Source organism: Dunckerocampus dactyliophorus, chromosome 2, assembly GCF_027744805.1.
Source record: "Dunckerocampus dactyliophorus isolate RoL2022-P2 chromosome 2, RoL_Ddac_1.1, whole genome shotgun sequence".
NCBI classification, from domain to species: domain Eukaryota; kingdom Metazoa; phylum Chordata; class Actinopteri; order Syngnathiformes; family Syngnathidae; genus Dunckerocampus; species Dunckerocampus dactyliophorus.
The window spans coordinates 19,618,626-19,630,541 of NC_072820.1; the positions used below are offsets into that span (position 1 = coordinate 19,618,626).

The 11,916-nt window shown below is 46.0% G+C and overlaps 2 protein-coding genes across 6 annotated transcripts; one reads left to right on the top strand and one right to left on the bottom strand.

The window, feature by feature from the left end:
• Positions 1 to 960: 960 nt before the first annotated feature.
• Positions 961 to 2,262, bottom strand: rnf182 (ring finger protein 182). The gene has a single exon (XM_054768006.1). It carries the CDS (start codon positions 1,971 to 1,973, stop codon positions 1,197 to 1,199), a length of 777 nt encoding a protein of 258 aa, XP_054623981.1. The 5' UTR covers positions 1,974 to 2,262; the 3' UTR covers positions 961 to 1,196.
• A 751-nt stretch (positions 2,263 to 3,013) lies between these two features.
• On the top strand, positions 3,014 to 11,592 carry retreg1 (reticulophagy regulator 1). Of its 5 annotated transcripts, none has more exons than XM_054769161.1 (9): positions 3,014 to 3,220; positions 3,592 to 3,698; positions 4,469 to 4,499; positions 9,023 to 9,140; positions 9,224 to 9,308; positions 9,401 to 9,523; positions 9,629 to 9,699; positions 9,959 to 10,082; positions 10,157 to 11,592. In XM_054769161.1, exons 1-9 carry the CDS (start codon positions 3,048 to 3,050, stop codon positions 10,651 to 10,653), a joined length of 1,329 nt encoding a protein of 442 aa, XP_054625136.1. In that variant the 5' UTR covers positions 3,014 to 3,047; the 3' UTR covers positions 10,654 to 11,592. The 5 variants fall into 5 exon arrangements, with proteins under 5 accessions (XP_054625136.1, XP_054625137.1, XP_054625139.1 ...); XM_054769162.1 differs by having other exon boundaries at positions 4,472 to 4,499; XM_054769164.1 differs by lacking the exon at positions 3,014 to 3,220 and having other exon boundaries at positions 4,263 to 8,864.
• Positions 11,593 to 11,916: the final 324 nt, after the last annotated feature.

Sequence of the window (11,916 nt, forward strand, 5' to 3'; positions counted from 1 at the left end):
GAATTCTTGAATGTATCAACAGGTTAAACACACGGTGAGAATGAGCTTTGTTTCTTGATACTCCTTTTCAGATTAAGTTGAATTGTGTACATATGTGGTGGTCTTTAAAGTAACGTGTTAAAAATGTCTGAAACAAATAACCCATATCGTGAGATATGAAATGATATTTTAACAGGAGGATATATCATAGTTATGCTTGTGTTTGACCACAATTAGCCTCACGAGAACGCTAAGAAGCATTGAACACATCTCTGCAGCGAACATGTGGGAATGTTGATTGCATCACTAAGAAGGAATGATGTGACGTTCCTGCAGGCAGGAAAGAAGAACGGTGCTGGTCGCTTTAAAAACATCATCTTAGCAGCCGAACAAGGACAAAGTGTACTGGGAAGTCTTCCACACAGTTTGTTTTAAGTCCTCTTTGCTTGCCTGGACGGGTGGAGTTTAACCACACGGCCACAGGGATGGGAATTGGGAAACGGACGTCAAAAACGTGTTATTACTGCGGCCATGTCGTGCATTTTCTGCTATTTATACCGTGGACCTTCAAGCATCTTTTATCACATGACTTTACTATTACTATTATTGTTATCTCATTCTCTTCTGTTAATCTCTCTAATCACACAAAAGAATGAGTCAAGTGTGGATTGTTGGGGTCATCAGTGTCATTTGTTAGGTCACATGACTCACTGCAGCTGTAAGGCAGGACCATAACACTGCTCTCTAGTGGTGAGGTCCGGTACTGAGCGGCAGGAAGTAGCTCTGAGGTGTGAGTCAATAAAACTTAACGCTTTAGCACTTCAGTCACTTCGTATTTTAAAAAGCATCCCAAGTGAAGAGAACTGTTTTCAGATTTTCACTATGATAATATGTAATATAGAGGATGGAAATAACTTTTTGTTTTATTGTTTAAGACTGAACACAAACATCACATGGAGTCTATAGATAGAGGATGGAAATAACTTTTTGGTGTTTTTATTGTTAGACTAAACATGTATTAAACACAAACATCACATGTATGTTCTCTTGTAGCTATAAAAGATGACTTCTACCCTGGAAAAACTGTTCTAAGGAGGAGGTAGTATAGTGGCCCTAAAAGCTCAAAGACTTTAGTAGACTGATGGGTGAGACCTACACTGCAGGTCGAAATACTTGCTAGCATCCTACGCTAGATGCAGCCTCCCCCATTGGTCCCACTATGACGGCATACACTTCCAGACCTCCTGGCAGACACACTGGCAGAAGCCGTAGACCATAATCATGACCAGGCTGGCAGGGACCAGGGTGACCAGCAGCACTCCCATGGTGGTCTGCTGCATGATGAGCAGGTAGACGCCCATGGGCAGTGAGCTGAAGTAGAGCAGACCCAGCATCCACACAAGCGCCCTCACCGAGGTCTGGCACAGGAGGGCAGCGCAGTTCCACAAGGTCCACCTGTGTGCAATGGACGCCATGGAGTCCTGGCTGGACGAGCGGTTTGTGGCATGGGGTCCACATGGCTGGTGCGGGGGGTCCTGGCTCAGGGAGGGAGGTGGCGGAGGCTCCATGATGGTGATGACCACAAAGTTAGGTGAGCCTCGGATGGAGGAGTAAGCAGAAGGGTCACCCCCCCTTAAGGAGCTCAGGTTTCTCGGGTCCAGCAGCAGTTCTGTGGTGGTCTCCTGGTGGTACTGAAGGTTCCTGTGGTTTTTGCTTTGCAGAGCCAATATGGCCACCAGGTTGCAGTCGTCTGGCAGGCTGCTCGGTGCCTCCTCCATCAGGGTGGTGACATAGCGGCAGAAGGGGCACACCACAGTACTTGGGGGCGACTCTCTCAGGTCCTGGATCTTCGCAAGACATTTGGCACACAGGCGGTGGCAGCATTCCAGCACCTTTGGCCTGCGACCACCCAGGTTGTAGGCACAGTAGCAGATCTTACACTCCAGCTCCGCCTCATGGCTGCTGATGTCCTGAGTGGTCTTCACGTCAATCATCTCAGCCCAATGTTTAACTTGACTGAAGATCTAACAGGAGATTCCCACAAACTGTGGTCCAGGCTCAGCCAGGGGGCACCCATAGGCCCCCTTCCTAATCATGAAGACAATTCCTGACTTCTGTGGAGCTTTCAAGATCATGGTGCTGGTCCCGTGAAAACGTGGGGGAAAGATACCAGAAGCCCCTGGAGAGGTCTCTAGCCAGAGGGTCTGATCTTGTCCCCTGAGCAGGTGGCGGGTCTGAGCTTGTTTGGAGCTGAAGACCTTTCAAGAGGGAGCTTGCAGGCGAGCGTGTGAGGCAGAGAGATAACTGTTAACACAGCAACAAGAGAACAAGGCAAGGACAACAAAGGCCAGCCTGTGCAAACCAGCGCTGGAATTTTCGAGCCTGATCTTTTCTTGCTCAGTGAAATTCAGTCCAATTAGTGACTGACACACGACTCTGACCTTCTATCTTTGTGAGGACATCTACTGCAGCTTGTCCTTTCACCTTTTCAATGACAAAACGCACACTCAAAGACACAAACATTGAAAACAAACATGAAATCAACATTTTCAACTGTTTAAGCACATTTTATGAAAATGTTTTGTGACTGGTTTTATCTAGTGGATGTTGTGTGTAAGTTGCATTTTAAGTAGTATAGAACAGCAAAATGAGTCCTTTTCTGTTTGAGTCAGTCTGTTTGTAACTAGTAGTTTGACCACATACTATTCAAACTACTGTCAATTTGCTTTTGCTTTTGCTAGGGATGGATGAGTCATGACAACAATCATGATGAACATTCTGATAAGAATGGTATGCATGATGATTGCAATATTGGCTTTCCAGAGATAAAACACACATGTTTCAGGTCATATAATAATACAAGTAGAATCTGATTACCATTTAACTGTTAGTTAAACTAGAAATGACAATAAACACCGTAGTCTCTTGAGAACGTCCACATTTCTTACAAGCATTCAACCTCTGGTAGTGGTTTATTTTGAAAAGCCCCATCGGAACTAGAATGCTAAGCCAGGTGAACTGACGCCGACGTGTCAGGAGTGGAGCTGCTCTGCAGACGTCTGGTTGTGATGCTGGGAAACAAGGAAGCAAGAAGCTGTGCCGGCGGGTCTCCAAGCCGGATTCACTGTGGGGAGGAGGCGCCTTCTGGCCGGCCTGGGGGTCGCCTCTGCGGCCTGGTGGACTGGAAGCATAGACCATACAGGACTTCAGCCTTGTTTGCTGCAGCCAACACAGCACTGTGGTGAGTAACAAGCAACATGACGCAGCCATTGACCACAGCAACACAACTTATCTCTTTATATCTTCCTGTATTCAAGCTCTGTAGTAATAAGCTGATGTAATTACTGTATATCATTATTTCAGTATTTGCAATAATTATGCTTTCACTTGCTTTTTTTATTGTGTTTCAATGTTTATAAAATTAAGCAAGCAACAACACCAGGGGCGTATACTTTTTGATTCACTGACGGAACCCCACCCTCCATCACCCCTGATTGTTATTTTGAGATAATTAGAATTGATAACACATTTAGTAGAGTGTTGATTGTATACCGTATATTGTAGTTGTCCTGCTCAATAGATGACTTGATGAAAACATACATCTACTTCTAGGTTGGTGGCCTTTAGCTCTTTGAGGACCTACACCCTCATTGCTCTCCTGCTGGCTCTGATGGTCGTCATGGCAACCATCAGAGATGTTGTCCGCCACACATGCAAAGGTAACTTCAGCATTGCTTCACATGCCAAAAGTCCAAAGTCAGTGTTTCCCATACATGTATTTATTTGTGATGGCTTGCCACAAATACATTTTGACCGCCACAAATAGATTTGATAATCACATTATAATGGGAGTGTCTGTGGATGTAGCTTGCCATTCCAACTCCATCGTCTTTCAACAGTAGATGGCATTCTAACTCTGCTTCTTAACACACCTCATACGCACCTGGTCTGCCAAAGAATAAGAAGATGTAGCAGGAGGGATCAGTATTGCCAACTTAGAGACTTTGTTGCTATAGTTAGGGAGTATTCATACCCCTGTAGATAAAAATAAGTCACTAGCAACGAATGTAGCGACTTTTCCTGGCCTTATTAGACACTTTCGGAGACTCTATCATGAAAGCACATATCGCTCTTCCCATCAAGCAGCTCCCCATCAAAAAGCACTCACAGGCGGCTCTATCTTGCTGGTGTCATAAAACAGCACCAAAAGAAGAAAGTTAATTTGTATTTCTAAACATATTTGCTATGATTGTTGTTTTTTGCTCACTTTTTGTCTCCCACAGCGTCCATAAAAATTACATTCACATGGTCCATGGCTAATTACGCAAATTAGACGATGACGATCAGCCTCCCCCACAGCCCAACACCACAAATAGATCGCAGTCCTGTGGGAAACACAAACTCGGTCAATCTAATGAAGACATCAAGTCCACTTTGAAGTTGAAGTCCGGTCCACTTAGTTCTAACCTTCTGCTAATGTTCTTCACAGCAGCTCACTTGTGGAGCAGCATGTCAGCAAGGTAAGAAGAGCCTCAACTCTCACGGCATACACACGCATAGTCAAGTCTTACCTGTGGGAGGCACAGTTTATGTAAAGATGTTGTCTTTATGCCGTCTCATCATCTCATCCAAAAAAAAAAAACAATCTTATTTGTGTAAATCACACCAGTCATTCTGAGACAGTTAGTTCATTGGTGAACCAGAACCTTCATGTGGAGTGGAAAGAAAACAACCTTGTTTCGTGTGTGTGTGTGTGTGTGTGTGTGTGTGTGTGTATGAAAGTGTGTGGTGCTAAAATCTTGCTGGGATCCAGTACAGGTCATGGAGATTTTGTGGGCGCCAGTCTGGTTCTGTGTTTATGACCTGGTGATGGGATAATCCAGTAGAACTGTCACTAGCATGTTGATGCTAAATGTAGCTAAACTGTTTTAGAGTGGACATGTGGTGAATTGTTGTCTGGTAATATTAATTTTCATAATCATTGATACATATTGATCACATCCAGGGTGCTGGAGAGAAGGGTACGACTGTTAGTCGAACCTCGGCTACAGGAGATGCAATGTGGTTTTCGTTGGTGGCGGAACTCTGGACCAGCTCTACACCCTTGCAAGGGTACTGGAGGGTGCATGGGAGTTTGCCCAAGTGGTCCTTGTACAACCGGAGCAAGAGCCTGGGTCGCATTGCCAGCACTAAGTCGAGCATGTTTCCAGTCAATGTTGGCCTCCACCAAGGCTGCCCTTTGTCACCGATTCTGTTCAGAATTTTCATGGACAGAATTTCTAGGCGCAGCCAAGGTGTCGCGGGAGTCCAGTTCGGGGGTCTTTTTTGCAGGTCTTATTTGCAGATGATGTGGTCCTGATGGCCTCATCAGGCTGTAACCTTCAGCATTTACTGGGGCGGTTTGCATCTGAATGTGAAGCTTCTATATGAGACTCAGCACCTCCAAAGCGGAGGCCATGGTTCTCAGTTGGAAAAGGGTGGATTGCACCCTCTGGGTTGGGAATGAGGTCAAGTATCTCGCGGTCTTGTTCACGAGTGAGGGAAGGTTGAAGCTTGAGGTCAACAGGCGGATCGGCTCAGCGTCTGCAGTAATGCGGTCGCTATACCGGACCGTCGTGGTGAAGAGAGAGCTGAGCCGGAAGGCAAAGCTCTGTTTACCGGTTGATCTACTGTATGTTCCCACCCTCACCTATGGTCATGAGATTTGGGTCGTGACTGAAAGAATGAGATTGCGGATACAAGCGGCTGAAATGAGTTTCCTCCGTAGGGTGACTGGACTCACCCAAGAGTGAGGAGCTCGGTCATCCGGGAGAGGCTCAGAGTACAGACGCTGCTCCTTCACACTGAGAGGAGCCAGTTGAGGTGGCTCAGGCATCGAGTTCGGATACCTCCCGGACATCTCCCTGGTGAGGTGTTCCGGCCATGCCCAGCAGGGATAAGGCCCCGGAGCAGACCTGGGACACGCTGGACAGATTATGTCTCACAGCTGTCCTGGGAACACCTTGGTGTCCTCCCGGTGGAACTGGAAGAGGTGGCCGGGGACCGAGAAGTCTGGACTTCCCTACTAAGACTCCTGCCTCTGAATAAGCGTACGAAAATGGATGGATGGATATTGATCACCATGTGTCTGTCATGTGACTACAGTTTCCCACAGGACTGCAATCCATTTGTGGTGGTGGGTTGCTGGGGTGAGTGTGTGGTGGTGGTGATGGTGGTAGTGGGGTGTCATGGTCATTACATCATCGTCAAATTTTTGTCAAGGTCTGTCTTTTTAGCTATTGCAGTGCAGTGCCTTGCACACACTGCATAGGCTTGTGGAAAGGCCCTGCATGTATGGGTCTCCACTCCCGTGTCAAATACTTTGCCTTTTGTGACTGCTTGTGTTTTACTTCACTAGTAAATGTATGATGCAAGAAACACTTCCTGTATTTCCCTTTTAATGTGTGGGAATTTGGTCCCGCCCAAATCCATTTGTGGCAGCGCAGATTAGAGTGCTGGACAGTACATTTGTGCTGTACATGTTAACAATACATTTAGCATGAACAAAATAACATATATGTAACATCACACAGCTTTTACGTGAATTTGCAAGAATTTTACCAAAAAACATCACAAATGTCTTCTGTGTTCCATAAATTGCTTCTGCTGGGTTAAGTCCAAAATCAATTTCACAACTTCAATTAATTGACGATCAATTATTGGCTCATTAATCCCCTCTGAACTGTGTAGGATGTAGTTAAGCCCTAAAGGTCAGGGTTCAGCTATACTGCGTAGTCATGTGACCAACAAACACTGTTGTTTTTGCAGATGTCGTCCTCTCACGCGTGTTTTTATAAAGTGGACACCGCCAGTTTGTCGCCTACTCGCCTGACATTTGTCTGCTGTTGCGTCATTGTCACCTGTCGTCGTCCGTCAGCAGCGTCATGTGACGGGCGGTGCCTCAGTGCCCAGGCATAGGATTGTGGGAGATTAGCTGCTGACAGAAACACTCAAATGTCACCCGTGTCATTGTCCCATTGCACTACTGTTGTTTTGCAACACGATTCTATTAGCTTTATAGCTATAATTCTGTGCTTTATTGCTGCTGTGATGTCACAGTCATCATGTTTGTGACTGTCGCAACCAAACCTTTTATTGTGAAAGGGACGCCATGCTAATGAACCTGAGTTACCTGCAGCAGCGTGAGAGAGCTGTCAGTCAACGTGTGTGTGTAGTAAAAGTGTACAAACATCATGTGAGCATTGGAGGAAAGACAACTGTGTGTTCCCACAACAAACTTCAAGTGTGTCAAGAGTTGTGAAACCTGAACGGTCAGTGTGCGTGTGTGTGCGCATGTACGTGTGTGTACGCGTGTGTGTGTGTGTGTGAAATTCAGCTGTTTCCGGAACAGCGTCAATGCACCGAGACAGTTGAACCAATCAGGTGGCTGGCCTGGGAGGGGGAGTGCTCCTTAGCGAGCCCTCTGATTGGATGCCACAAACAAACAAACGTCACTTGTCGTAAAGGTATTTATCATTTAAAAAGATGAGTCAGCATATTTGTGTCAGAGCTGTCAATCAACAGCCTGTGGGCGTGGTTTAACCAAAAAGAATATTTAAGGTATTTTCTTATTTGCTGTAACGAAGAATCACATGTCAGTCTCGGGGGACATGGCGGGGGTCAACGGTGCCCCCCGGTGCCTCCACCCCCACCCCGATACCACGTCACGACGATGTCCCGCTGGCGACTGCCTGTCACAATGTAGTGTGACTGTGTTATTTTTAGAGCCGGGGGCTTGAAATAAGCGGACTGGGCTTCATTGAGCATAAACACAAGTCGCCAGCACTTCAACACCAGCCAGGCTCGAACCTGTGATTTCTAGCTCTTAGGCTGACTGTTTTGCTTCTTCGTCACTGTGAGCCACTCGTGTCTTTCTTTGGCCGCTGGTGGATCTAACTGAAGCTGTGGACATGTCTCCCGAAGACCATGGAGCAGGACTCAGGTATGGGATGGGGTTCAGAACCGGGAGAGCTGAAAGACCCTCACTGGGTCTTGGAGGTGATGGTTAGCTATTCTTTGTATTTCCTGTGGAGGCTTAAAAAGTGCTCGAATGGCTTTTATGTGAGGTCTTGAACCACCTTTCTCAGTGTGGTTCCATTGGACTTATGTGCTCTCCTTGTGTTCAGAACACATTGTTGTTCTGGTGTCAATAAAATCCAACACGTCCATGGAGCCTTGCTGTGTCTTCCTGATTCATACATCTTTTCCATCCTGTGTAGGACTTATCTTACTTAGCTTATACATACAGTATTAAAATCCTGTCTCACCCGACCCCCCCGTTGCTCACATTGTCATGTCTATTTTAGAATGATGACGTTGTGTTGTTGCACTGAAGGATGCTGGCTGAACAAAAACGTCCTTAAAAATCACATGCTTGTAATGATGTTTGTTTAGTACCTCCCTCAAGAAGCAGAAGTTTGTGCTGTCTTAGCTTGTTATGCTAAAAGTTTATCTTTTTGGTAGCTAGCAGGTTACTTCCTGGGTCATGGAAGATGATGTAAGACATAAGTGGACCGACAGGCAGTTTGCCTCTTTGTCTAAATTTGTACCAAATCTGTGAGGTACTTTTAACCTAACTTACCAACATTAGTTTTTGTTATTGTCGTAGTAAAGGAGGAATATTTCATATTTGATTTTGTTGTGTACCTAATGTACTAGTAGTGTACTTAAAATCTTGCTGACTCACAAGCAAAGTCAACAGTCAACTTAGCAGATTCCAGTGGGAGGCTTTCGTGGAACATGCGGGTCCGGTGTCCATGTTATTCACAGTGTCGCTGTCACGTTTCCCAGGAAACAGCCTCCTCACGGGGGTCAGAGGTGTGGATGTACATGTTCCTGGATGCGGGGTAAGGGGACTTGGGGGGGTTATTAATGGTAATGTGGGAGGGGCCACTGTCTCGTCACCTGTCATGTCTATGATTTCCATGCAACACAAGCATTCATGTCAACATGCTGTCATTCTAAAGATGGCTGACAGTGACCTTTGACCTTGTCTGTCCCGCAGCTGGGAGATGGTGGACTCAGGCCAGGACAGCGGCTCCAGCGCTGGACTTCACCTGGGCAGCTCGCTCCGCCTCTTCCTGCAGGAGACGTCAGCTTTCAAGCAGCAGAACCCTGGCAAGGTGAGGAAGAACCGGACCCAGTCAGAGCCACTTTGGTGGAGTGGTTCTGGTTCTTTTAAGCACACGTGTCCTTTGTCCTGCAGTTCTGTTTGCTGGTTTGCAGCTTTTGCACCTTCTTTGCTGTCCTCGGACGCTACATTCCAGGGATTGTTGTCTCATATCTTCTTGGTGAGTCTGTGTCTCGTCAAGGAGTGTCCTCACGTTATTCTTTTTTTTAAATTTATTTTTTGTTAAAGTCCTGCATCTCCTGTTCTCCATAGTGCTGTCTGTCTTCCTGTGGCCTCTGGTTTCATCTAAGGAGGTGTCTTTGTGGCTGAAGCCGCTTTTGCAGAAACTGGACTTTGGCATCGGGGTGTTCCTGCGGAAAATGAAAAAGAATCACGGTGACTATTCAGCACGAAAACATTCAAATAATGTGCATTGCATCTTAAAAGCTTCTGGACTCTGTAGTGGACTGATGTGGTCCTGTGTGTGTTGTGGTCCTTCAGAGAGAAGACTGGGGCAGGCCATTGCGGAGAGAGAAGCCATCGAGTCGGACCTCTCGTCGATGTTTCCCAAGGTGGGCTAATCTTCTCAATGGAATTTCTACCCAAAAACACATGTTAGCAACGAACTAACACTCACTCACACAATTGCCTTTAGTTTTTGTATTTGCAGGGCAAACAAACCTGAAGGATAGTTTAGCTAACAACTTTGTGCCATACGAAGGAGCTAGTGACGCACCAATACAATAAACGCTAATACAATGACATATACATGTCATTTCGGTCCTTTGTTTGACATTTAATGTGTTAATTCCTGATGGGACGTTTGCACAGTTGGACTCTGCGGCCTGTAAGGAGATGTCCCTGTCGGACACGTCTGTCTCTGAGGTGACGTGGACGGACAACAGTGCCTTCAACCTGTCGGAGGAACACACACCGCAGACGGAGAACTCTGAAGGTATGTTCCATCATCAAATACGAGTGAGTAGAGCTTACTTGTCATGATGTCATTGTGATGTGCTGACCTCACAGACCTGGACAGAGAAGAGGTGTTCACTGGCGGTCTTCCAGAGTTTCCCTCTCTTGATAACGGGGAGTCGACCAATGGCGATGAAGATGATGACTTCAGTCTTCCTCAGCCAATCAGGAGCAAGTGTGCACCTCCCCAAGCAGAGGGCACGCCCACCCACAAAGCTCTAGACCTGGTCCAACATATGGCAAGTGACGTCATCGCCGTCGCCGCCGTCACGGCAGCCATTCAGGAAAGAATTAAGGCGACGGTTGGGTTCACAGCGAGCTTAGACCAGAACTGTCCAGACCGGTCCAGACTCCCAGAGTCCACCAGGGCACTGGAGCTGGTGGAGGAGTTGGACAGCGAGGTGGAGGACTTTGAGCTACTGGACCAGGCCGAGCTGGATCAGCTGGAAGGGGAGCTGGGCCTTGGGCCTGCCAAGGTCCAGAGCGCTGAGGATGAGAACAAGACTCACAAAGGTTCTGGATTCTTCTCCAAACTGCTGAGACGCCAGTGATGACTGTGGAAGGCTGGACTGGGGCTGTCCAGAGGGGATGCAGGTCTGGGGTGTGGTTTGGGGCTCTGAGAGGAGTCAGGCAGCAACAGTTACCATTCTTTTGTTCTTGTTGTATCGTTTAAAACCGACCTGTTTGTCGAAGCTGGATCAGAATTCTCACCATTATCATATATTATTATTATTACGTCACATGAGCACTATTATCACTTTTTTAACCGTTGCTAGGGTTACACTAGTGCCCACTGATGACAGGATGGATTTAATGTTACTGTCAAGAAAATTAGGTATTCTTCTGATGCTTGAATGGCAATTTATCTTGGGGAAAAAAGTGTTTTCCCAATTGCAGGCACATCAGTGCTGTGATTGTAGATGTTCTTTAATCATCTCAAACTGGTTTGATAGTTTGCTCTGACGAGTGTTTGGTGGCCTTTTTTTTTTTACTCTGTCCATTTATTTTTTTAAATTTTATAACTTTTTCATGGTACATATATGTTGTCGTCTCATGCTTCAGTAATAAATATATGTTTTATGGGCACCTTAATGAAAACCAATGCACCTTGTCCACATTTTCTAGTAAAGACAAAATCTTTGCGACTTCTGCAATGCAGTTCCATCCATTCATTCATTTTCTATGCCGCTTTTCCTTACTAGGGTCGCGGAGTATGCTGGAGCCTATCCCAGCTGACTACAGGCAAGAGGCAGGCTACACCCTGGACTGGTCGCCAGCCAGTCTCTTTAATGCAGTTTTGTATTTGAATTACTTATTCAGTGCCTAAAACAACTTCAGTCTGCTGCTTTATGAATGATTGTTTAAATCTTAACGTGATTAATTAAAGTCTAAGCAACACGCTGCATACATTAATTCAAGAGACACATTTAGGAATGTGCATCAATGTCTTCATGTAAATTGACTTATGTCAATAAAATGTTTCAGTGCAACTAGCCGTTTAAATTATTTGACGTCATCGTGTGTGACAACTACATCGACTGGCCAGGCGGAGGCGCTGTGACATGAACGCCAACAAGGTACTGTATAGGCACTTTCCAACTTAAATTGTACAAGTGTACCGGAGAAAATGTTCCGTCAACTAACAAAGAACGATTATTTCTCATAAAATAAATATCATCTATGCTGCTTATTCTCATTAGTTTTTTTTAGTTCTTTCCTATCTCAGCTGACTTAAGGCGACAGGCAGGGTACACCCCGGACTGGGCGCCTGCCAATCGCATATAGACCAATAATCATTCACGCTCACATTCATA

What these genes read in the sequence shown, in the direction of transcription:
- retreg1 (XM_054769161.1), top strand. Translation starts at nt 3,048, where the DNA reads ATGCTGGGAAACAAGGAAGCAAGAAGCTGTGCCGGCGGGTCTCCAAGC. An exon ending in TGTCCGCCACACATGCAAAG is followed by an intron (nt 3,699 to 4,468) that starts GTAACTTCAGCA and finishes TGTTCTTCACAG; the next exon opens with CAGCTCACTTGTGGAGCAGC. An exon ending in TGGAGCAGCATGTCAGCAAG is followed by an intron (nt 4,500 to 9,022) that starts GTAAGAAGAGCC and finishes TCTGTCCCGCAG; the next exon opens with CTGGGAGATGGTGGACTCAG.
- rnf182 (XM_054768006.1), bottom strand. Translation starts at nt 1,973, where the DNA reads ATGATTGACGTGAAGACCACTCAGGACATCAGCAGCCATGAGGCGGAG.